A 27,429-nucleotide genomic window follows, 5' to 3' on the forward strand; every position below is an offset into this window, starting at 1 on the left:
CAATTGCAAACAGAACGAAGTTGATTGCAAAGGTGACAAAATTAATGGCAAAAATCTGTAATACATGTGCATGTACATATAGTATTACGTCAAGACACACAGTAGTGTACTGTGTGACCCGAACATGCCACACCAGTGTTATTAGCACAAAGAATAGTACTGCAAATTTTAAGTGTATAGTTAGCTCCATGCTACCTTCATAGTTTTTGCTGTGTAAATTCCCTCCACCTTCAGTAGTCTATACATACCATAATCACCAAAGGCATTCCCAAAATATGAGGCCTCAAAATTTAACTAAGCTTCGTTTTTTTCTTTTTTCTCTCCTTCTTTTGCACACTTGCAAAACTACTATAAAACATTGATGCATTATTTGAAAATATTACACACTTTTGAAGGGTTTGGAGATGCATTTTGGTACGAAGTTTGGTTTGGATATGATAAACAGTTGTGCATGGAGCTATTAATGATTATGCAGTAAAAAAAGGCAGATTTGTTTAGGGTAATGTAAGTATAAACTGAAAATCAGTATATGCATAGGCGAACCATAGTAGCTAAAGCTTTTGTAATTTGAAAGATCAGAGTAACAGCCACAGAGTTATATAGTGCAAACCAAGCATTTTAAACAATCAAGTGCACAATCAAGATTCAATTCTATTATTTTGCCATGTCCACAGGAAAAATTGTTTATAGGACCAAGTTGAAAATTGGCATGTACGTAGTTGTACTCATCACAACTTAAACCTTTTGTGGCTGCAAGTGAATCAGAGCAAGCAAATTTCAAGCATGTGTTATAATGCATGATCAAAATGCTCTAATAAAACAGTCACTCTTTATGTACATATATCATAAATAACAGTACAATAAATTAATCAATTCTTAGTAATCAGGCATACGAAGCAGCCTGCATATGTGAAATGAAGGCTTTGTAAACACTGTATTACACTGTCAAGAAGCTAAGCTTTATGTTGAAGCCGCTATTTTCGAAATTAGGGTTTTAAAGAACACATTGTGAAGAATTTTCCTAATAGGCTATAAGTAGGGTTGGCAATGAAAAAATCAACCCCCTCTGGATTAGCTTGTAACACTCAGGGGAGCCTACCAATGGTCTAGTTTTAAACAGTGGGTTTGGTAGAGAACAAATGCTTTCCATTTGGGATATAGCTGTGTTGTAAATTTTGATGGAATTCATAAGAAAAGAGCATCTAGAATATTGTCCGATGCTTTTGGGGGTTATTTGGTAAGGTGCTGTATAAAATACAATTCCTTAAAAGGTGATTCGCTGTACTTCATTTTTGCTAAAACAGCACTTGACTGGTCTGCAATAAAAAAAGTTGACCCACTGAAACTCACTTACTTAACGAAGTCCAAGGTTTGTTTACTAACTCCCTGGCACCTTTTTGGACCTTACTTATTTCCAGTGTTCGTGTGCTGATGCTCTCGCTCACGCTATTATTTAGAAACTCACAGCATCTGTTTCCCCAAGAATACTCATCCATTTTTAATAGTATAATGACTATCATGTAATGTATCATTCATGGAAGCATTGGAGTACGCTAAACAGCATCGCTCATGCTGCTGCCCATTTTATTTATTTAACAACCTGAAAAATCGTGAAAAATTAAATGTGTGCTACAGAAACAGCAAGGGGAATCACTGTATTATTAGCCTACGGTTTTGATGTCGACTTCAATAGGATTGATTACCCAGAGTTGGAGGAGAAATTATAGAGGATGATTTTTTCATTTGCAGTCATTTCCTGGCTGCCACCTTTGATTTCACAACCTTTTAACCCAGGCTTTTTAAGGCCATACCTTTCTTAACAGCCTGGCTGGGTATCACTTCTTTTTGTAATTGCAAGTTCCAAAGCCAGCCTATCGTTGGCCTTGATACTTCCTTTAACTTTTTTCTCCTTTACTACAGGAATCGTCAAAGACTGCGTGGCTATATCTATTTACAAAGAATTGGAATAAGACAAATTTTGAAGGCCCAATGATAGCTGGGTAGATTCACCTCAGAAAAAAGTCATTATTAGGAAAGGGAGATGTCCTACTCTGAGGAAGTTTCCACAATAGTTAATTATCATTCAATCACTATTGAGCTACAGATTAGAGCTGGGCGGTATTGATAAATAACAAACAGTATACCTTCCATAAAAAGTATCATGGTATTACTAAATATTGTGGTATTAATGTAAAAGCCATTGGTATTAAAGTAACTGCCATTTACCTCAACAAAAGCACCAAATACCCATGGTAGCTCAGCAAACCTCAGGTACAAATTACCACAAACAAACTTGTTTACATAGTTTGGTTAGCTGACTACATCAGCACTGGCCTACAAACATTGTCACATGTCTGGTTACCTTCTAAGTATGGGATGAAACAAGCCCACAGGGAGGCCATAGTGCCCAGATGATATGGCAGTATTTAAAAAAACAGGCGGTATCAAAACTGGTATGACTTAAATATCACAGATTACTAACAATACCGGTATATTACCCAGCTCTACTACAGATACATGATAATGGCGTTTACTTGGTTTCTTAAAATGAGTATGTCACATGTCTGCACTGGCTGTACTTGGCTGCATGACACATTTGATATAGGCTATTTCATAATTTTATATCGCCCAGCTCTACTACAGATACATGATAACGGCGTTTACTTAAGTTTCTTAAAATGAGTATGTCGCATGTCTGCACTGGCTGTACTTGGCCGCATGACACATTTGATATAGGCTATTTCATAATTTTTGTAGTACTCTAATAGAGCACACTTTTTTCTGAGCACTTCAATACAATGCCTATACAATTTTATACAATTTCCACTGACCAGGGGGTAGCCAGCGCCCACGCAAAAATCCAACATGGTGTACGAGAGTCCCAATAATTAAGTATTTCAAAACGTATTTCTGTATTTCAATAAATATTTCATGTATTTATAATTGGATTTCTCAGATAGGTGTACGAGAGTCCCAAGACGTTAGCTACCCCTCGCACTGATATATCATCATTCTGGTGTATAAAAGAACTTTCATTTATAAGGTAGAAATTAAGTAACGTGAGCAACTGACAACAGTGACAGAGTGGCACAACGCTTGAGTATATAGGTGTGGAGGTGCCTGGTTCGAAATCTGGAGAATTTTTTTCCAACATTTTTGTGCATGTTTGTTACTTCTCAGTGACTGTTCTATTAGAGTATCTCAATCATGTTTTTTGGGTTTTTTTTACGTGTTTGGTTTTGCTTAGGCCACTCCAAGAAAATTCTTTGTTTCCCATTTCATTGATCTCAAAACTGTGTGCAGGTGAGTGGTTCATTATTCATTATAGCTATGCTATTAATTTCAAATCCATGACCCACACAACAGCTGTTAGAGATAAACTAAGGGCATGAAGTACAGTATTAAAGCTCCATGGGTTATGACTCTGAGGTTATTGCTAGATATGGTGCCTGTGTACAACTGCTACACATTCACATGATAATAATGAATAAAAATAATGTTCAATTTACAGCATAATGAATAAAACCATGAGGAAGAGAATCTGCATGCGGGCGGGAAATGGGAAACAATGAATTTTCTTGGAGTGGCCTTATATCTCCTTAGCTAATACTCTTAGTACTTTCAAACTACAAAAGGTTTGCACTATGATAATAACTTTATGTAACTTCATGTACAGACAGATTTTCAAGTTATTCCGTCAAGCGGATTACCCTGTAGGGGTGACAAAAAAATTGCTTTTGAACACATAATTCTGTTGTTCTTAGTTCAATATGTATATGGGCTATAGGTGTGCTGCGTTATGCTCTTACTGCCCTTCAAATTTGAAGCTAATCGACTAATTTGCATGTGCTAGCTATAGTGAGTGAAGAAAAAGAAGCCAGAAGAAGATGAAACAAAATACAAAGAAAATAAGACAAACTTTGAAGATGAATATCTCAGTGATGGCTGGATGGATTCAACTCATATTTGGAATAGGATGTACCCTACCCCGAGGGAGTTTCTGCAGCAAAACCGGTTAATTTTCATTCTGGCACTATTGAGCTACAAATGCATGAAAACAGTATTTTCTTGGTTCCTATAAAATACACACTTGTCCGTTACTCGTCCACACTAGCTGTACACGACACACTATTGTGTGTCCTGATCAGTGTTGGGGCTACTTGGGGGTGACGCATTACTTATGTAACGAGTTACATAATATTATTACTTTTGTGGTAACTAAGTAATATAATGAAATATGCTGTAAAAGTAAGTTACTTTACTTACAAATGTAACGTGTTACATAAGTAATAAAGTTACTGTAATGAATTGGATATTAAGTAATTACAAGTAACCAAAGTTATTAATCTCGTTACTAATCCACTGAATAATACCTAGCCACAACAAAGTAACAAAGCCCACCTCAAACTAATGACTGAAGCTTATTGTCTCTTGAATACAATTATAACCAAGATTTACACATTGTCCAACAATGCACTCATGTCACATGATAAGGTGGTAGTTGCACACGTGACAGCTTAAGGCTGTGGACGCAAAATAATATAATATGTAATATTATTATTGTTACTGTATTTTATGGGTAATATGTAACCGTAACGAAATAGTTTTGGTTGCAAGTAATAGTAATCCACTCAAAAACAGCCAAGCTGTAAAAAAAAGAGTGCGGCCCTCAAAAGCCTGGGTGAAAAAAGTTGTGAAATCAAAGGTGGCGGCCAAGAGATGGCTGCAATGATGTTAATGCTAATAAATTTTAACAATGCACACAGCCATTATTAAAAAATTTTAGCATTGACATCATTGCAGCCATTTCTTGGCCGCCACCTTTGATTTCACAACTTTTTTTACCCAGGCTTTTGAGGGCCGCACTCTTTTTTTACAGCTTGGCTGTTTTTTGAGTGGATTTCACTTTTTTTGTATTTTCAAAAACCAAATCCTGCACGTTTTTACTGGGATATGATTTCCAGGCTGTTGTATCACAAGTTTTGCTAGTATAGCACTTATTATGATGATTATGATGATGATGATGATGATGATTGGTGCGAGTCAGTCAAACTAGTCTGCTCGCAGACTGCCTGGGGGCGAAACTAAGATAATACTACAAATATACCACTGATCGATACGAAAATGGCCTTGATTTGATGAAATAGCTACTAGATTGAGCCTCAAAGTGTTGCAATAATAGTATGAGGCTAATGCTCTAATAAAGTGCACGTTTTTGCTTTTGCTGAAATCATCTAATAGAACACACAGAATGTTCTAGAACAATCTAGATTTTCTATTGGTAGATCAGTTTTACTTATTAAGCTAGAATTTTCATTTATAAGGTAGAAATTAAGTGAAATGATCAGCCGAGATAGCAGTGGTTCAGTGGTTAAGGATGCAGGCGTTAGGTATGGAGGTCCTTGGTTCAAACTCTGGTTATGATCAGTTCATATTTTTTTCCGACATTTTTTATGCATCTTTTTTGCCCCCCAGTGACTGCTCTATTAGAGTATCTCGATCCTGCAATTTTACACTTGCTCGGTTTTTGCTTTATAACTTTGTAGCTGTAAGTCTGTTGCTGTTCTAACCACCAAAAGGCACTCCTACGATGATCAGCCTATGCACACACAAATTTTCAAGTTATTCCTCTACTCGATTTACCCTGTAGCCGTGACTAAAGTTTCATCTATTTTTACGTGAATAAATGCTCATAACTCCTTGGATATTTATCAGATTCGTAGCAAACTTGGTACACGAATGTACCTTTATATGCTCTGTACTTGTGCCAAATATCGATACAATGGAGGTACAAGTTTGTGTTTTATAGCAATTTTTGCAAAGTGTGCAAAAAGAAATCGAAGCCCTCATAGCCCCCCTACGGCGAAGAAAAAAACAAAGAAATTAAAACGAAACTTTGGCCACTCATATCTCAAAATCAGCTAGGGAGATTTCCTTTAAATTTGGTATGTGGTGTGGCCTACCTAGTGGGCACCTCTGTAGTGAAACTAATTCCAATCGGATAAAGGATCATGGAGCTACAAAGATGTGAAAATTGCATTTTCTTTCTTCCTGTAAATATACTCATGGTGTGGCGCGCCGGCTTCTTGGACCGCACGACACACTACCATGTGTCTTGATATGTAACGAGTTACTTTTAAAAAGTAATTGCCCCAACACTGGTCCTGATGGACGTAATACAACAAAAAACAACAACCAAAAAACAGCATAATAGGCTTCATAGGATACCAGAAATAATGAATTCCTTTGAAGAGAAAGGGTGTGTCCTGTACTTACACAAACAAAAATGAAGGGCAGCCTTAGGCTTTCTCTAAACAATTTGTATGAGAAAACACAATAGACACACTATATATAAAACTGTTGAAAAGATACTTCTGTGAATAATTTTGCGGTTTGTTATAGTTACAGTACACTTCCTTAAGTACATTAACAGTGCATAGCAATATAATTATCAAATTATAAATATAATCCTTGAATTACGAAATATGCTAAATTATCGTATTTACAAAGCATGAATATAAACTAAATTATAATACATCAACCTATTTAGTAAGTATGGGATAGTATTAACTGCATGGGCGCTTGAAGTGGCATAACATCAACTTGTTGTTGTTTTTTTATCACAAACTTCTTGTAAAAAGGAAACAAGACAGGCAACTGGCCATAGCTGACTTTGGGGCTTGCCAATGCTAGTACTGATACAAGCTGTGAAAAGAGTGCGTCCCTAAAGCTAGGATGAAAAAGTTGTGAAATCAAAGTAGTGGCCAAGAAATGGCTGGAATAATGTTAATTATATTGTTGTTTTTAGTAATTGCACTGTCACCATTCATACCATTGATTTCGCTACTCTTTGAAGGTTGTGACCAAGAAATGGTTGTGATAATATTAATGCCAATCATATTAATAATTACACCATCATGTTGTGCCAAACCAGGTCATGGTGCATGCCCACATCCTGTTATAGACCATCTGTGGGTGCACGCCTAATTTCCTGAAGTTAGTATTTATGTGTCTGACTGTGTGCATGATTGCATGTCCACACACCTACATGAACAAACAAACTTCATGCTATAGACTGTATTCAAAGTTAGCTTTCTTATAAATGGTTTTTGGTGTCTTTAGAAGATGTAGCCCATCACTAAAACAGCCTAATAAGGACTTGCCATTTTGCTATAACAGGCATTTAACAACTAAAAAAGCAGTGTAGACTAGGCATTTTATATAACTAGCATATCCATTTGATTTTAAATGGGGCTTGTCCCTTTAGTAGAGCAGCTAAGCAGCAAAACTTGTTCACTTTGTGATAAAAGCACCAAATTTTTGTGGAAGTTGAGTAAGGTATATTAAGTGATTTGAGATATGGTGCCACATCAAAATCATTGCCTTAGGAAACTTTTAAAACAGATTATAAAGCCATTTCTGGTTTGCCTTGAAACCATACAAGTACATATAATACTGTGATTTTATTTCAATATTACTGATAAAATCAGAAAATTTTTTAAAATGTGGCAATATAAACTGTTTTAGTTACTCTACTGAGGTGCTGTCTAAAAGTACAGGCAAAATCCATAGAAATAACATGCTATATGTATGGCTTCATACAGCATAGACCTCCGTGCTTCATAAGATTGCAGCCTATGGGTTGGACGATATTTCAATAAATCATCAATATCACCTGATCAAGTGCCCACAGTACAATTATTGCATGTATTTATAGCCTTCACATTATTATCGCATAGGCAATATGTGACTGGATCTGCTAAAAGAGGTCATAACTCATCATGTGTTTAACCTATTGTCTTAAAATTACATCCAGGAATAGTGCTATGTTAGGAGTGTAATGTGTCCCAATTTCAGGCTGGTACCATACTCACAAGTCGAGTTATGGATTGCCAAATACATGCAATTGGAAAATTTATAAAGACCTCTTTTTGCAGATCCGGTTATCACATTTTACAATAATTATTGCACTTATCGTCTATAATTTGTGTTTATTCTGGGCCTCATATTTGATACAGTTCATTATACTATTGCTAACCGTGTCAGTAATTTAACTTATCAGCAAAAGGCTTTGTTTGTAAAGCAATTCTCAGTGAAATTTCCAAACTATGTAGTTGTGTTTCATTTTTCAAATGCAATATTGCAATAATTGCATGTCACAAATTAAATATCACTCAACCCTACTGACCTGGTTCGACACCTGCCTCGTCCGGCTTTTGGAATTGACCATCTTTTGCTTAAGATGTGAAGTTTCAGTATGTTTAGTATTGGGTATTTTATGGCTTCTCATATGAATTTTCTATTAGTTTTATTTGTTAGGTTTTGTGCATGATACGATCAGTGATTTTATGGCACCCTATCTAATATGAAATAATATGAATCAAGCAAACATTGTCCCAAGTTTGGTGCTTTTATCAAGAAGTGAATGATTTCTTGCACTTAGCCGCTCTACTACTTTGGTATGTTTGCAACAAAGAAAGCGGTCTTGATACTTTGTCTAGAGAATTGCTTAAGAAAACATGATAGACATGCAAACTATAAACTGTTAAGAATATACTTCTGTTTGTAATTTGTGATTTAAAGTGGTTTGTTCAAGTTACACTTCCTTAGTAATACATAGCAACAACGTTGATGACTTGCAAAATAATTAGAGAATTACCAAATACTTTTATAAGTAATAATTTGCATATATTATTGCGAAGCAAGATAAAATAATGGCGGAGTATAAAAGGAAAGTAGTTATCATACAGTACAGTGGTACTATGTATTAGGGAATGTGGAAGGTTCCACTTTCTTACAAAAAATAAATATTGACAGCCTCACAATACCTTCATGGCAGTAAGGGCTAGGTATTAAATAAGCACAAAATGCCCTCAGTACAATCCCAAATGCTTCTTTTAGGTTTTTACAAAATAGTTTTTATTCAGTGGAATTTTCTACCAACTGAATGCCTGCCTGCCTGCCTGCCTGCCTGCCTGCCTGCCTGCCTGCCTGCCTGCCTGCCTGCCTGCCTGCCTGCCTGCCTGCCTGCCTGCCTGCCTGCCTGCCTGCCTGCCTGCCTGCCTGCCTGCCTGCCTGCCTGCCTGCCTGCCTGCCTGCCTGCCTGCCTGCCTGCCTGCCTGCCTGCCTGCCTGCCTGCCTGCCTGCCTGCCTGTCTGGCTAGTAATGTTCTTCATTTGTTTATAGCACTGTGTATCATGTTGATAGTAGCTGAAAACAAAACATAATGGCCACTTCACTTTGTGCTATATATTAATAGTTGGGGCTAGGGGTGGGCGGTATCTCGGTTATATCGTAAAACCGCGATATTCTGATGTAACGATACCAGTATCGTCAAAAATTCTTGGAAACGATATTATCGTGATATCGTGATTATCGCGGTGTTCTTCAATAATCAAGACACACGGTAGTGTGTCGTGCGGCCCAAGAAGCCGGCGCGCAACCCCGTGAGTATATTGACAGGAAGAAAGAAAACGCAATTTTCGCACCTCCGTAGCTCTGTGCTGGCTTGATGAAACAACACGAATTTTGCTGTGGACACTCCCTCCACCTTCAGCACTCCACATTCCAAATTTGAGCGAAATCGCTTCAAGCGTTCCCGAGATATGCGACTTCAAAAATTGGCTTAGTTTCTTCGTTTTTTTTCTTCTTATTTTTCTTCCTCTTTTCGCACACTTACAAAAACTGCTATAAAACGCGAACACCTTATCCGATCGCCTTGAAATTTGGCACACAGAAGGGGGGTATAAAGGCGCATCTCTGTACCAACTTTGGCTGGAATACGATAAACAGGCAAAGAGTTATGAGCGATTATTCACGAAAATAACACCAATATGTTGTCACGCCTACAGGGTAAACCGCGTATGGGAAGAAGCTGAAAATCGGTGGGTGAATAGGTTAACTATTGAACCTCAAACCTTTTGTGGTTTGAAAGAAATCGAGCTAAAAACCAGGAAGATACAACGAAAAAACCAACAGTGTGTAACAATTACGCAATCGAGATTAGCTAATAAAAAACGACTGCTTGCCACGCCTACCAGGTAAACCGCTTGGGGTAATGCTTTGAAAATCGCTGTACAGATGGAGTTATCATCTCAGAAAGGCTCTTCAATGGTGTAGAAGAATCAGACTTAAAGCCACGGAGTTATAACACGAAATCCAACTTGGTGTAGCAAGTGCGAGATCGAGATACTCTAATAGAGCAGTCATCCTAATAGAGCAGTCACCCTGAACAGAATTCAAGAGATCAGTTAGAAATAAGTAACCTGTATAGAGGTCAGCTACAAACAAATCACCCTGTAGAGAGTTCAGCTACAAACAATTCACCCTGTTCAGACATCAGTTAGAAGAAGTTTTCTTGTAGAGAGTTTAGTTACAAACAAATCACCCTGTTGAAAGATCAGCTAGAAGATGTCACCTTGTAGATAGTTCAGTTACAAAGAAACCACCGTGTAGAGAATTCAGCTACAAACTAGTGACCCTGTAGATACATCAGCTAGAAGAAGTTACCTTGTAGAGAGTTCAGCTACAAAGAAACCATTCTGTAAAGAGCTCAGCTGTAAACAAATCACCTATACAGAATTCAGGTACAAACAAATCACCCTGTAGAGAGATCAGCTAGAAGAAGTTACCTTGTAGATAGTTCAGCTACAAACAAATCATCCTGTAGAGAGATCAGTTAGAAGAAGTTACCTTGTAGATCGTTCAGCTACAAACAATTCACCCTGTAAAGAGATCAGCTAGAAGAAGTTACCTTGTAGAGAGTTCAGCTACAAAGAAACCATTATGTAGAGAATTCAGCCGCAAACAAATCACGTGTAGAGAGTTCAGCTACAAACAAATCTCCCTGTAGAAAGATCAGCTAGAAGAAATCACCTTGTAGAGAGTTCAGCTTCAAAGAAACAATCATGTGAGAGTTCAGCTACAAACAAATTGTCCTGTAAAGAGATCAGCTAGAAGAAGTTACCTTGTAGAGAGTTCAGCTACAAAGAAACCATCATGTAGAGAGTTCAGCTACAAACAAATCACCCTGTAGAAAGATCAGCTATAGAAGAAATCACCTTGTAGAGAGTTCAGCTACAAAGAAACCATCATGTAGAGAGTTCAGCTACAAATAAATCGTCCTGTAGAGAGATCAGCTAGAAGAAATTACCTTGTAGAGAGTTCAGCTACAAAGAAACGATCATGTAGAGAGTTAAGCTACAAACAAATCTCCCTGTAGAGAGATCAGCTAGAAGAAGTCACCTTGCAGAGAGTTCAGTTACAAAGAAAGCACCATGTAGAGAGTTCAGCTGCAAACAAATCATCTGTAGAGAGTTCAGCTAGAAACAAGTCACCTTGTAGAGAGTTCAGCTAGAAGAAACTACCATGTAAAGAGTTCAGCTGCAAACAAATCACCCTGTAGAGAACTCAACTACAAACAAATCGCCCTGTAGAAAGATTAGCTAGAAGAAGTTACCTTATAGGGAGTTCAGCTACGAACAGATCACCCTGTAGAGAGTTCAGCTATAAACAAATCACCCTGTAGAGAGTTCAGTTACAAAGAAACCACCATGTAGAGAGTTCAGCTGCAAAAAATAAATCACTCTGTAGAGAATTCAGCTAGAAGAATTCACCTTGTAGAGAGTTCAGCTGCAAATAAATCACCCTGTAGAAAGTTCAGCTATGAACAGATCACCCTGTAGAGAGATCAGCTAGAAACAAGTCACCCTGTAGAGAGTTCAGCTAGAAGAAATTACCTTGTAGAGAGTTCAGCTACAAAGAAACCACCATTTAGAGAGTTCAGCTGCAAACAAATCACCCAATAGAAAGTTCAGCTATGAACAGATCACCCTGTTGAGAGTTCAGTTAGAAACAAGGAATCCTGTAGAGAGATCACCTAGAAGTATCACCTTGTAGAGAGTTCAGCTACAAACAAATCACCTGTAGAGAGTTCAGCTACAAACAAATCACCCTGTACAGAGATCAGCTAGAAGAAGTCACCTTGTAGAGAGTCCAGCTATAAAGAAACCACCATGTAGAGAATTCAGCTGCAAACAAACACCCTGTAGAGAACTCAGCTACAAACAAATCGCCCTGTAGAAAGATCAGCTAGAAGAAGTTACCTTGTAGGGATTTCAGCTACAAACAAATCATCCTGTAGAGAGTTCAGCTACAAAGAAACCATTCTTTAAAGAGCTCAGCTGCAAATAAATCACCTGTACAGAATTCAGCTACAAACAAATCACCCTGTAGAGAGATCAACTAGAAGAAATTACCTTGTAGATAGTTCAGCTACAAACAAATCACCCTGTAGAAAGATCAGTTAGAAGAAGTTACCTTGTAGTGAGTTCAGCTACAAAGAAACCATTTTGTAAAGAGCTCAGCTGCAAACAAATCACCTGTACAGAATTCAGCTATGAACAAATCACCCTGTAGAGAGATCAGCTATAAGAAGTTACCTTGTAGATAGTTCAGCTACAAACAAATTTTCTCTGTAGAGAGATCAGCTAGAAGAAATTACCTTGTAGAGAGTTCAGCTACAAAGAAACCACCATGTAGAGAGTTCAGCTGCAAATAAATCACCTGTACAGAATTCAGCTACAAACAAATCACCCTGTAGAGAGATCAGCTAGAAGAAATTACCTTGTAGAGTTCAGCTACAAAGAAACCACCATGTAGAGAGTTCAGCTGCAAAGAAATCACCCTGTAGAAAATTCTGCCAGAAACAAATTGCCCTGTAGAAAGATCAGTTAGAAGAAGTTACCTTTTAGAGAGTTCAGCTACAAATAAACCATTCTGTAAAGATCTCAGCTGCAAACAAATCACCTGTACAGAATTCAGCTACAAACACATCACCCTGTAGAGAGATCAGCTAGAAGAAGTTACCTTGTAGATCGTTCAGCTACAAACAATTCACCCTGTAGAGAGAGCAATTAGAAGAAGTCACCTTGTAGAGTGTTCAGTTACAAAGAAACCACCATGGAGATTTCTGTAATCAATATATGTGACCGGATTTGCGAAAAGGGGTCTTCCACACACATCCAATTCTGTAAACATTGGAGACCATAACTCAGTGTTCAAGTAACATATTAACCTGGAAATTTCACCATGTATTCAGCTATAGTGGTGCTCACCACTGCCCAAATTTCAAGGCAATAGCTCTTTCCAATCTGAAGTTATCAATTGTCAAAGTTGGCAAATTGGATGTGTGTGGAAGACCCCTTTCGCAAATCCGATCACATATGTATTATAAATATAATTTGTACATTTACTGATAAAATATTTAAAGTACATCTACTTCATCTTTTCTTCTTCCTGTAGTAAAGAAAAAAAAACATAGGTTAAAAAAGTCCCAAAGCTGGCCATAGGCCGGCTTTGGGGTATACAAATACAAAAAGAAATGAAATCTAATCCAAAACAGCTAAGCTGTAAAAAAAGTGTGCGGCCCTCAGAAAGGCTATGGTGAAAAAAGATGTGAAATCCAAGGTGGCGGCCAAGAAATGGCTGTGATGGTAGGTTAATGGTAAAAATTTTAATAACGACAATTCAGGTGAATTTTTGTGCCACTTCACAAAATTTACCTGAATTGTCATTATTAAAATTTTTACCATTAACCTACCATCACAGCCATTTCTTGGCCGCCACCTTGGATTTCACATCTTTTTTCACCATAGCCTTTCTGAGGGCCGCACACTTTTTTTACAGCTTAGCTGTTTTGGATTAGATATTCGTATTAGCTAACTACTGTAAACATAGTGCTGCTGTTTAACTCCAGGAAAGATCGAGATACTCTAATAGAGCAGTCACCTATATACTCTAATAGAGCAGTCAAGTAACTTTATAGAGCATTCATGCGAATATGAAAGTAGCTACTTAAGGGATTTATTATTTAGCATTTTTATTGAGGAAAGAATATTTCTGCACATTGTGGCATTATAGCTAATAAAACGTGCATGGGTGAATGAGCTTTTGTTGCTATAGTTAGCAGTCATTTAGTCATGCATGGGAATCTGTAGAGCTCCTGAATTTATGTCATGCACTTGGGTGTGTAAGACACATCCTCTCCATGCTTAATTGTAGGTCTAGCTAATTTTTATATCTCCATGTATAGTTCAATAAATGGTTAATGCCATGTACATGTATTTTTGCACATCCATCATGTTGCTGCAGGTTATATCACTTGTGTAGCTAGGTGTAGTTTCATAGTAGAGCATCTGTCAAAATATGAAAAAAATATCGTGATAATTAGTAATATCGTGATATTTTCCCCATGATATATCGTGATAGTAAAATTTCAATACCGCCCAGCCCTAGTTGGGGCAAGCATTCAGACAAAGTGGCTCCATTCTTTGTTTTGATGCAGTATGCTCAGGTTCACCAGTTGTAATTGTGTTACAATAAGTAAACAAATAGGCATTTTTAGCAATCTATATTTCCCCATTTAAATTCCTATAGTTTTATTTATCTTATCAATTGTATTCCACAGTTCACCAACAAGGGTTAATATTTAATACTATTAACTTTTGTTGCATTGGTTTAATTATATCACAATGTGGTGGGTTGATCTTCCTTTCCAAAGCAAAGTGGTGTGTATAAATTCTTTACTAGACCTGAGCTTATTATGCTTTGAATTGCCTATTATGCTTTTGAGCAATGCTCCAAAATTTCCTGTATTAAGCACATTATCTGCTAGAATAAATGATAAAAACCACCAAATTTTATACATTTATAAAGCAAATGTGCCATTATGGGATCTATAGCAATGACTACAGTAAGCTTGTGCTCAAATTATGGCCAGTTGTCCCTTCCATTAAACAAATTTATGCTCTTAGAAAAATTTATCTTGACTGGCATATTAGAATATATAACATCATGTGAACATTCTATTAAAGATTTTCAGCATAAGGTGACTGTTCTATTAGAATGTCTCGGTCTTTAGCCACTCTTCCCTTCAAAGGTAGTTGCAAATCTGATTTTGCCTCTTATTAGTCTCTATACCCCAATCTGCACTATGCAGCTTTTCTGATACCCAAAATGTGCCTATTATACTGCAACTTTATTATGCTCGATGCTTTACCTATCTATTATGTCCTGGCATTACCAGTGCAGGCCTAGTCTTACTCATGTACTTTTGTGTAGCACTACAATTTGATACTTCACAAAGTACAACCGTCAGAGAATTACATGATGATCAGGAGATGCCTGTGTTCACTTATGATCAGCATATGTTTTTCAAAACAACATTAGTTAATATTGCTTACTCCCACCTGGTTGGTCAGGTATGGAAACTTCTGCAACATTGTGATTATGAGCAGTTGTTGGAGCAATGTAGAGAGATAAATGCCAGTGAAGAGCATGGTATTAAACTATTTTGTGATAATCAGTTGAAAAGATATGATAACACACTTTCACTGATGCAGGGTTTATGTTGTTATGCTACCTGGAGTGACCACTCCATTCTCAGAGAATTGTGCAGCTGCTCCACTGAAGCCACTAAATTGCTTGATGAGTTTGATTCCAGATTGGATTACTTAGAGCCTGTTTCATCCTATCCCATACCCCAACTGTCATCTGATATGATCCCCTTTGCTACCAGTGTGCATACTGTGTTGGCCATCAGATGTAACCAGGAACTGTACAACTGTACCCTCCAGTTTGTGTATGACATGAGGTCACTTGTTGTGGAGAAGTGTAGTATTACATTACATTGCCTGCAGTTACTTGCTATCAGAGCCAATCCTACCATAATTTATTGGACTATTCCATATTGTGTTGTGGAGATAATCAGAAATGCACTATCACTATATAGTGAGTACTTGTACTCAAAAGGAGTAGTGGAAGTTTTTGCATACCCGGATCCACTGCTGACAAGTAGTGATGGTATTAGTATGTTGTCATTGGCTTTTAATGGAAAGGTATGGTTGTCTGTCTGTAATGTATCAGACCATAAACGTATACAACAGACCAACTGTAAACAAAAGAACAACAGATACTTATGTTTTTAAGTTATTAGACTTTATTCAGGCTACTTTGGTTGGGTAATAAATCTCATGTACTCCACCTTGTTTTCTAATATACTCCACGCCTTCAGGCACAATATAACATATGCTCAAACCTAGATTTATCCAATCAGTATGCATTTTTCACATGTAGTGATGTAACAAGGGCACTTATTTTGTCATGTGAGCATGCATAGTTGCCATGGCATTAGTATTATTGCAAGAAAACCAGCCACTTTTGCCAACACTACAGCAGAAACAGCTGTAGATGAGGTAAGTAATCTAAGTGTAACGTGAAATAGAGCCTAAAGCAGTTATACGGGCACAATGTGGAGTCTATGAAATTTATAAACCCTCAAGCCCTTAGTAGCGCCCTTGCTTCGCTTGTGCGCTACATCCTGGGCCTTCGGGTTTATAAGACTCCACATTATACCCGTATAACTATTATTTATATCACTGAATATCAGTCAATTTGTTTAATATGAACCACAATAGTGGGTTGCCCATGTTTTTTGAAAAACTCTTATTAGAATATATATGTAAAAGCCACCTTGAAAAGCATCATTCAACTGAAAACAATGCTCTGGTAATTCTTTGCAATGAGTATAGGTCCACCAATGAGTATCAAGTGAAAAAGAAACAGTAAGTGTATTTCAGACAAAACTGTAATTTGTTATTTAGTTTATCATTAACCACGATAGTGTGTTCATAATAGGGATTGCCCATGTTTTAAAATCCTAATAGAACACACACCTAAAAGCCACTTTGAAAAGCATCCTTCTACTCAAAATAACCATTTGCAGGGACGTGCCGAGGGGGGTTTCCAGGGGTTTCAATAAACCCTACTAAACTTGTCAGTAGCAAGCAAAGCTCAGGCCATAGTGATAATGCTGCTGTTGATTTGTTTGCAAACAAAAAGAATAGCACAAGTAGTTGAGTACATACATCAGTGTACACTATTATAGTGGCAGATCCAAGCAGGTGGTGGGGCACAGCCGCTACCTAATAAATGGTTATGCAAGATTGAGATACTCTAATAGAGCAGTCAGGGAAAAACTTTAATAAAACAGTCACCGTATGTAACACTTAAAATCCTCTACATTTGTTTATGAAAACTTGCATCAAAAAAATCAAGCCTTAAAATCTTTCAGGCATGCATCTACTTATAACAAATCCAGTGGTTATACTTTGTATTGGCATGGGTGATTACTCACCCAGAACAAGCTATTAGCCTGAAACAGAAGTAATACATAACATTGGCACTTGGTATTTTCCTGATATGTATGCCCGTAGCCCTTGAACTTTGAACATACATATCAATCAATCCCTTGTGCCCTACATTGACACCACTAGCATGATTATGAGCTAGCTAGCATGTGTGTCTCATGAGATGAGCCATGCATTTATAAGGATTATTACCAAGACCTGTTAATACAGACCAGTTGTAAGTGTGTGTTGTACATGTAATTGAAATGCATCACATATAAAAGATATCTGAGAATGTCCAGGACTATTCACTTCTCTAACTTCATGTCTTATTTGGTGAGTGGTATGTACGTATTTCAAGTCTTCAGATCTTTCTTCACTACCTCAAAAAATACACTTTTAGAAAGCATACCAGTAGAATGGCTGTAGAGGAAAGGGTACAGTAGTACATTTATGTGGTTTTCCATTGCTAATTTTCTAAACGTTATTCTAATTTAGAAAGTGTGATCTGTTCATTTAGAGAGTGTTATAATTCAAGTGTGCATGGCACATTGTGAGGTTCCCTAAAACTATTTGGAAATGCACGTGCTGTGTGCATGTATCTGTGTCTGTGTTGTCTCCATTTGGTAAATTCATAGGAGCTCTTTGATATTAAAATTATTTGGTGTGTCTCTGATCTGTTAGTAATTAATTTACAAATCAAATATAACTGATATGTGTTCAATAGGAAAGTACCTCTCTGAGTTTGTTTAATGATTATGGATCAACTTTGGAACTACTAACTGATCAAAACAAGGAGGTATTATGTTTTGTGAAGTAATTAAAGCTATGACCTAAAACTGGTCCTCTCTTTAGTTAATGCAACTTTATGCTGAATTACAATTTAAACACATACAATTGCGTGAGGAATATTCAAGTTTGCAAAGAATTGAAAAGCAGAGGTTAGAAGATATGAAGTACAAGAAAGAAATAGAAAGCAAGTACCAATCTCTTAAAGTAGACTACTATAAATTACAGGTTTGTGAATTTTATGTGTACGCCATAAAAGGCAAAAGTTTGCTATTAATGTCTGTTTCCCATGCAGATACACGATACCAATTTTATATCAGTATTGGCCATTTTTGGTGGTATTGGATTGGTATTGGCTTTGGTGTACGTAAGTGCCTGATACCATAACCAATACCATATATGACATCATCATGACGAGCCTCCATAAATGACAAGTACGGTGTGGCTCATGTATGTATGCATCCATCAGTGTCACGGCTGTAAATGATAAAATATGATGGACATGTCTTTCAAGTGTGCAAACAGTACATGTGCTAGTAGATTTCACGTGCGAATAAATGGCAAACAGACACTGAATTAATATCATCTATTTCATGTCTGTAGAAAACACTGAATTATACAACACTGCACAATGGTAATCCATTCATATACCAATGAATTGTCTCCATAGCTGCTCAGACTGGCCACAAAACCAACAAGCAGTGCTATAAGTTATTAGTGTCTATGGCAAAGTCAGTCACTTGTTGATCAATTTCATCTAAAATGTATTGGATCAGCTGGTAACAAGTTGATGTTATGCTACTTCTAATAACTAGGTCCCATGCAATTAATACTATCCCAATCTAACTAAATACGCAATTAATCAACCATGTATTATATTCATTCTATTGTTTTTAACTCAGCTAGATAGTTAGATTCGTAAATACTGTAATTTAGCTTTTTTTGTAATTCATAAATTATTTTGTAATTTGGTAATTACGTTGCTATGCACTGCTAAGGAAGCATAACTATCTTTAATAAATTACGCACAGAAATATCTTCTCAACTGTTTTATGGTGTGTCTATCGTGTTTTCTTGTGTGAATTTTTTAGCGAAAACCTCAAGGCTGTCCTTCAGTTTCGTTCGTGTAAGTACAGGTAATGCCCTCTTTTCAACTCGAAGAATACTCTACCTCTGGTAGCCTAAGAGGCCTTCAACATTGTTTTAAGGTTGTTAAACGTCTATAAAACCAAAAAGGAAGACCATTTAAGAAGTATATGAATAGCCGCCATTCCCATATTTCAGACCGCCAAGAAGAAGCTACCTCAGAGCAAAGTTTAGTTATGTGTGTGGAAGTTTAATACAGACTTAATTTAGTGTTCAATTCTTACATCCTCGCTGCATTTTACCATTGTAATGTTTTGCTCACGTGAGTACGTACTAGGGCTGAGCGATACTGCCATTTTAGTATCACGATCGATACTAAAGTCACTATTCACGATACTGAATAGTTCACGATACTTACAAACAAGTCAATCATAGCTGGTGCCACATAGCTTATTGCTCAGCATTCCTGTAGGAAGTCCTTATAGGTGATAGCAAACTAGCCACTATCATCCTTGTTTACAGTAACAGTTATTGTAACACATGCTTTGAGGTTGTTATGGTGTTCACACCTCTCTGCAGGGGAAACCAGATGGGTGGACTTTATCATTTACAAGGATTCTTAGCCAAGTACTGCATAACAAATGGATTTTTAATGACAGTAATGTACAGGCATGGTATCACGATAGTTGATAACAAAATATCGCGATATCGATACTTTCAAAATATCGCGATATATCGCTAAAACGGTAGTATCGCTCAGCCCTAGTACGTACGGGCAAACAAATATAGGTAAATAGACACACACACACACACACACACACACACATGTTTTTATGAAAACAATTTCTGTATACCAGGTGTGCACCAACGTTGAAACCGGGTCACTACTGCTGACCCGGATGACCCACTGACCCGGATAGCAATCCGGGTCAGACCCGGATTTGACCCGGATGTGACCCGGATTAATTAGAGCCGAGACGTGTTTCGGCTAGTCTCGAGCGAGCGAACGAGTCTACATTTTGAGCGTTCGATTCGTGTTGAGTAAATATTGCAACTTCAGGCTAGCTGTAGGTTGAAGACCAAAAAAAAAAAAAAAAAAAAAGCCTTCACCTACTGACAATAGCTACCCCTCACCATAGATACCCTCAGTTTCGTGCTACATACTACACTTACTAACAAATGGGCGTGGCTGAGCGTATGTTGGTAATGCGATAAGTGGGCATGGCTCACGAAAGAGCTACGCGATAGTGTTTATAAGTTTCCATGTCGTCAAACGAACAATTTAGTTTCTCACGTGATCCAATCTGGGTCAGACCCGGATAAATTATAAACCGGGTCAGACCCGGATGACCCGGAGAAAATGTGACCCGGATGACCCGGATGACCCGGATGACCCGACCAGGTTTCAACGCCGGTGTGCACCCTTAGCCGGCATTTGGCCAGCTGTGGGCACATGCCTAGTTTAAAAAGTGGTATCAGTGCATCACCTAGGTATATCACAGGCTTCAGTCCTCAGGCTCATGCATATATACCAAGTAAAGTTGTTGTGCCTGTGGTGGTGTATAACTAGTATAATTAAAAATTATAATTTTAAAAATGAATGCAGCAATAAAAAGAATGATGGTAGCTACTACAGCATAACTTAGCTATGTGGGAAAATCCCTTCATTCGCATGCTACCAATATCTGCTCAATACCATATTCCCACATAATAGCATGTTTTAATAGCTACCATTGTTCATATATCTTGTAAGCTACTTGTAAAATACTATAGTTAAGAGCTAAATGAGTAATAATTGACTCTAAAGTGATGCTGCAACTATCCAGTGATGATGTAACTGAACCATATAGAAGCTGCAATAAACAATAATATAAATGGTATAAATAACCTGATGTTATGCTCTGTATTGCTACTGCATTTCATTATGTGTTGATTTTGAAAGAATAGTGCTGGTAGTACATTTTACACTTGTCCCACTGAGGTCTACTTCATTGAGTACTTGACAAAAGAGCTGAACTCTATCTTGGGCTAGAAGGACAGAGAGAGAAAGGTCAAAAGGAGAGGTAATGTACAACATATATAGTACAGCAGCTAAGCAACAAATTTTGCAACAAAAAAAATCGTTCATTTTGTCACGGTGTAAAGAGCGCCAAGGAGATCCAGTTGGCATCTTTATGAAAAAATCCGCTAGTTACTACTTATACTAGCACTTTGGAACATAAATAAAAGGTTTATTGTTGTAATAATGATAGGAGAGGTCAAGAAATGAAGTGCAAAATTGTATGGCTTTATAATTTCAAAATCTCACAAAGAAAATGAACCCAACTAATCAGGGTGGTGCAACAACATTCAATCGACCAAGTTTCTCAGATGCACCTGTAATATCATACAATGTAAGCTAGACAGTTTTGGATGTACCTGTATGGCTCCCAGACTGACTCTGACCTGTTTCTAAAAAGTCTCCAAAAATTCCCTAAGGAAATTTTGATATATGTGGCACCGTATTTAGTATACCATACTCAATTTCCACTTCACAATCATCATATTTCCTTTAAACTCTCACAGTGTATTCATATGATGATGGATACAGTGTCTTTCAAAGTTATCATTTGTGGAAGAGGTTATACTTCTAACTGCAAGATCAATTTTACCAGCAGGCTTTGAGTAGTTTAATCCCAGGCACCTCTATTAGTTTATAATATGTGCCCAGATTCCAAGCATTTAATATGGGACCAAAGCAGCAGAAGAAAGGGAATTGTCGCTCTTATTAAATCAAGTATCCTTCCAAGACAGGAGAAAACTAGTACCCATCAGGCTTGCCAATTGTAGATGATACTGAGGCAAGGGTAGCCTGGAGGATGACTTGTTACCAACTTGAAAGTGCCACTTGATAACGATGGAGACAAGTCCTACAGCCGCCGGTGAGTTATTTCATAACTAAGACTTAGTGCTTTGCCCCACCACCACTGTTCTGGGGTTCCAAATTGGGAACCAACTTCTCAAGTTAAGAGTGAGATTTGTTCCTTGAAAGTGTCTACTGGTAATGATGGAGATGGGAAATTGAAGTTGGAAATTCAAACTACAAATGATTGCTTTGAAAACATCGTCAAGTTTAACTGCAGGTTAAACAGGTTAACTAACAGGGTAGGTCCGAATTGCCTTCACAGTCTCTAAACCATTTTGACTAGCAACCCCCTTGGTAGCATACCTAACATTTACATGCTTACTTCAAAGCAACCTCAGAGAAGTGCAAGCTTCTCTCCATTAACTTCAGGTTAATGTGACACAGGCGGTGCTCACTATTATTGTATTTCTTCCAAAGGGCGGTTGGGTTATCCCCAAAATGTCTCACAATTCTCAATAGTTTACTGAAATCACAAACAGGACATGCCTGTATACAAGCTTGTCACCTAATAGGTGAATTAAGACAAGCCTACATTTACCACATTACTTTTTTATAGAGGTTTCTAAACGTCGATTGTGGGTGGCACAAAAAAGAAATGACTGTGGGTTTTGCTGGTTGTAGTGATACCATTTCTAACCAAGTCCTACAGACCTTCAGCATTGTGCTGTAAAGCATAAATAAATAAATAAATAAAAATAAGCAAGTAATCACAAGTACTTAGGAGTATAGGTTGAGAATGCCTAAGCCATCTCGTCATATGATTGAAATGTGCTGTGTAAAAAAAAAATGATCCCATATTGCTAAAAAAAGATGCCTAGTAACTGAACTATGCAATGCTGACTCACTCTTTTCCTACAAAAGAATCATTATGCTTAGCCTCACTAAACTAACATGCTAAACTCAAACTTACAATACAAAACTTTAAACAGCTCTATATAAAGAATCAAAGGGAACTGATACTTTGTAACTGCCTCACATCAAAGGCAGTTGTGGTCTGGGTAATACATGAAATATATAGCCTTGTGGTTTCCTTTAATCTGAGGTGTCCAAGTTATATACTAGTACTATTCCATAAAGGTGATTTTTGTCACTCTAGGAAGATTTTCAGAGGTGGAATTTTGGGCAGCACACAAAATTTTTGGGATGATCTCTATTGATATACACCAACTACATGGTAGAAGCAGCACTACAGTACAACACATTTGGGTAACTACCTGTACCTGATATATGTTTGCCAGTGAGGCAGGTGACCTTATCATACAATGGCAGGTTTCACCATGGATTGTTAGGTCCCATACACATGACCTGTCCTAATGACACAAACAGTTACAGTACTGTATAATCATTATGTTAATAACAGATAAGTTATATAGATGAGCAAGTATGGGGGAAATTTTTGTAGCCAGACATTTGTGTAAAAGACTAGATTGTTCAGAAGGAAAGTTTTGTAGCTGAAATATGATCTATGAAAATACGAAACTTTTCTGCTTTGAAATGTTTACAATTATGGTACATGGTTTTTAATAACAAAGAATATAGTGTAGTTCTTTAGAATATGTTTAGTTTAATTTGGATTTGTGCATTTAATTTGAGATGGACAGTCATTATATGCAGTCTGTTGGGTCTGAAATCACAGATGTCATTTTCATCCAAATTAATTTGAACTCCCCTGCAAATTAAATATCAGCTGTAAGGTCCTCCTTTGTATGTATAGGAGGCGTTAACATGTATGGTTGAAATGTGTCACTCTATTAGATGGCTTCAACCTTAACAATCTTCCATTGTTTTTCATTCCTTGTTGTGTTACAGTCAACTGTATACATATGTGTAGGTTAGAGACCCAGAACAAAGATCTTTGGCATGGTCTCTAACCGACTTAGATATAGGTGGAGTCATTGTGGGATTGGGTTATAGAAATCGGCACACAATGTTAAAATAATGTAAAACGGCTAGTGTTGTTCCAGTATCAGCTAGTTATTAAAGTTATAGTTCCAGGTTTGGAACCATAATCTTAATATTACAGCTCCAGTTCTAGTTGTGGAACCATAACCTTTAGAATTACAGTTCTAGTTCTGGTTCAGGAACCATGACATTAGAGTTATTCTTCAATTTCTAGAACAACACTTATTTTAACTTAAGCATTACCAAAAGCCCATACTGGATTATGGACACTCACTATTAAGGTATTATGCTATAGTCTTGTCAGGTTTAATTGTTTCATGTATGTAGCTAATACTGTAGCAATTTGCATTATTACACAAACAACTATATAACACTAACACTATATAGGGTGGTACTAAAATACCTGTAGCTAATTATCAAGCACTGAACCATACATAACAATGCGACTGGGCCAGCATTGCATTTGGCATTCTCTTCTAATTGTAACTAATCAGTTGTTTCAAGCAGTGTTTTAACACATGCATACATGGTAATGCATACAGCTTTTATGCTACATTGTGTGTTTGTCAGCAGATAAAATTCTTGGTCTTGTAAAGTGTATAAAATCTCATTGGAAAAATCTGTATGGTTATGACCAATTCCAGTTCCAGTATTAGTTCCAGTACTCATAAAATTTCTTTATAGTTCTAGTTCTAGAGGAAAGCAAAATTATAGTTCTAGTTCCAGTTCCAGTCTTAAGGAAAGCAAAATTATTGTTCTAGTTCTAGAACTGGAACTGGAATAAAAGGGCTGGAACTGGAATTATTTTAGTTCCAATACTGAGAACCGGAACAATACTAGAAATGGCAGTGATCGATAAATGTTGACCTGGGTTTGTGATAGCCAGTGCCAATAGCATCACAGCAGTGCAAAGAACACGTGTGTCAAAGAAACAGTTTGTGTGGATTTATATGATGGGAATGAGTTGTGTCTTCAGTGGCGCCACAGTAGTACAAAGAACAGGCACGGTTTCGAATATGGACCACACCCACATTACACATAGTGCAACATAACCTTTCTTCAAGAAAGCTTACCCATTTAGGTCTTAGTAAAGTTCATCCATAGTTTAGTAGAAGATGAAAACAGTCTTAAAACACTCTAGAAACAGACATGCACTAAACAGAATTTTCCGTGGTATTTCTGGACTTCTCCGTTCATTGTGACAAATGTATGTACAACGTTAGATTGTACCTCCCAAAATTGAATTCTTTTAATTGTGCCTATAAAATGAATAGGGTGGTTAACCACATGATTACTTTGAAGCTATCATAAATTGGGAAATTTTTAACATTGAAACTATTTGTCTTGAAAATTTTCAACACAACAAAGCAACAAAGAGTAAAACACAGTGTAACTACAGCAAAAGTGAAATGATGTCGAGGGAAGGTTGCATTTTCTTGGGCACAGAACTGCACTCTCATTGCTCCAGCAGACCCAGCTATCACTGTAGGGGATATAATCAGGGTACAGCTGAGCTGCAGCCTGCGGCATGGCTGATACCATCATTCAAAATATGCTAATTCTTTGTCCAGCAACTTGCTTAAGAACAAGCCAAATTTATCTTGGTAAATATTTTGAAGGGAGGTTGAGCAATGTTGTAATAAAAATTTCACAGATTTGCAAACAACTCCAAATGTATTATATGGAGGTCTAAATATTTCAAGGATAAAATTTTCACAGCTAGCCCCCATGCAAAACCTTGAAATCAACAAAAAGCAATCCCCTCATAACATTTAGGCGTTTCACAAAAATTGCAGTGACACAAATTATGCATTTGCTCAATATCCTTCCTTAGAAGAAAACAAAATTATCAAGTCTGCAAAACTCTTCCTTTTTTTTAAAAAAAAAGTATCATAGCACATTGAATTATTTAGCCACACATGTTTTATGGCTGGTGACTTGTGTCTTGTTGTGTAGAAAACTATAGCTGAAAATCATTTCCTCTGTTTATGCTATAAATTTGAAAACAAAATTTATTTCCTGAACGTATGCTATAGACAATGACCTTGTCAACTAATGGTTCCGAATTGTAGTACATGATGCATTACTTCGTACTAAATGTGTTTTCTGTATATCTAGTGAAACCTGTTGAAGCACTTGTATATACCTGTATCAGTTCTACTTTTAGCAGACTTGTGTACATTCTGTAAGTTAGAGATCACCAGTCATAATTCTAACAATGGACAGTTTATGTTTCCCTATTATTGTTCAAGATTCATACTTTGTACAGTCAAAATTTGTGAGCATATGACTGAAGTCACAGTGAAGTTACAGGCTTAAAGTTTTTCCTTGCTAATGAAAGTTATCTGGGTCTACCCTCAAGTTATGACCTCATTATAGCATAGATTATAGACACAGGTGTGTCTATAATCTACGATTATAGTGACCATGTCAAGTAGGTTCCAAACATAGCTAAGGTGTACTTCATGACCTCATTAATAAGACCACCTCATTATAGTGACCATGTCAAGTAGGTCCCAAACATAGCTAAGGTGTACTTCATGACCTCATTAATAAGACCACCTCATTATAGTGACCATGTCAAGTAGGTCCCAAACATAGCTAAGGTGTACTTCATGACCTCATTAATAAGACCACCTCATTATAGTGACCATGTCAAGTAGGTCCAAGCATAGCTAAGATGTACTTTATGACCTCATTAATAAGACCACCTCTCTATAATGGTCACATCAAATAGTTAAGGCACAAAGTGTTCTTCTTAACCTCAACTTAACTATACTTCTCCTTCATGACCACCTATATCAAGACACATGATAGTAAATAGCATGTCGTGTGGCCAAGAAAGCCAGCGTGTCACAACGCGAGTATATTTACAGGAAGAAACAAAACACGATTTTTATGCATACGTATGTAGTTCCATACTCCCTTCTCAAATTGGAGTCATTTTTATACTGCAAACACCCTTTAACTTTAGTACCCCACATACCAAATTTGAGCAAGATTTCCTAACACAATCATGAAATATGAGCCTTCAAAATTTTGGCTTAATTTTTTTTTCTTCATTTAGGAAAATCTACTCAATACCTACCAATGGAAAATCTAAATTGTTCTAGAACATTTCATGTGTGTTCTATTAGAATTCCTCAAAAAAATGTGTGCTGTATTAGAACATTACTAAAGTATAATCAAGCGAACTCCATAATACAATACAATTGCAACTTCTCTAGTATTCCATGACGTGATGTTATAGCCATTTTGCCTTTTGATGCAGATTGGTGGGATAGTTAAGACCTACTTGTGCCAATCATCATCATAATAAGTGCTATGCTAATAAAACTTGTGACAACAGGCTAGAAATCATATTCTAGCATAAAAGGTGCATGCAGAATTTGCTGTTATAAATTAAGGAACTGCTACTTACCATGTTTTGCATGAAAATTGAGATACTCTAATAGAACAGTCACTGCAAAATCTAGATAGACAAATCATAGGTATACTATCCTCAGGTACCACAAATAATACAATCATGTATACCTAACTTGGTAGGAATTTACTTTGTTA

The 27,429-nt window shown here is 37.0% G+C and overlaps 1 protein-coding gene across 1 annotated transcript in view; it reads left to right on the plus strand.

Moving 5' to 3' along the window:
• The window catches only part of LOC136257703 (uncharacterized), a 112,141-nt gene that overhangs the window by 29,561 nt on the left and 55,151 nt on the right, over nt 1–27,429 (plus strand). Inside the window, exons 6-8 of the mRNA XM_066050992.1 lie at nt 15,121–15,896; nt 17,914–17,985; nt 18,042–18,203. Coding sequence (XP_065907064.1) covers nt 15,121–15,896; nt 17,914–17,985; nt 18,042–18,203 — 1,010 coding nt within the window. The remainder of the gene's footprint in view (nt 1–15,120; nt 15,897–17,913; nt 17,986–18,041; nt 18,204–27,429) is intronic.

The sequence above is a fragment of the Dysidea avara genome, chromosome 6 (genome assembly GCF_963678975.1).
Source record: "Dysidea avara chromosome 6, odDysAvar1.4, whole genome shotgun sequence".
Lineage (NCBI taxonomy): Eukaryota > Metazoa > Porifera > Demospongiae > Dictyoceratida > Dysideidae > Dysidea > Dysidea avara.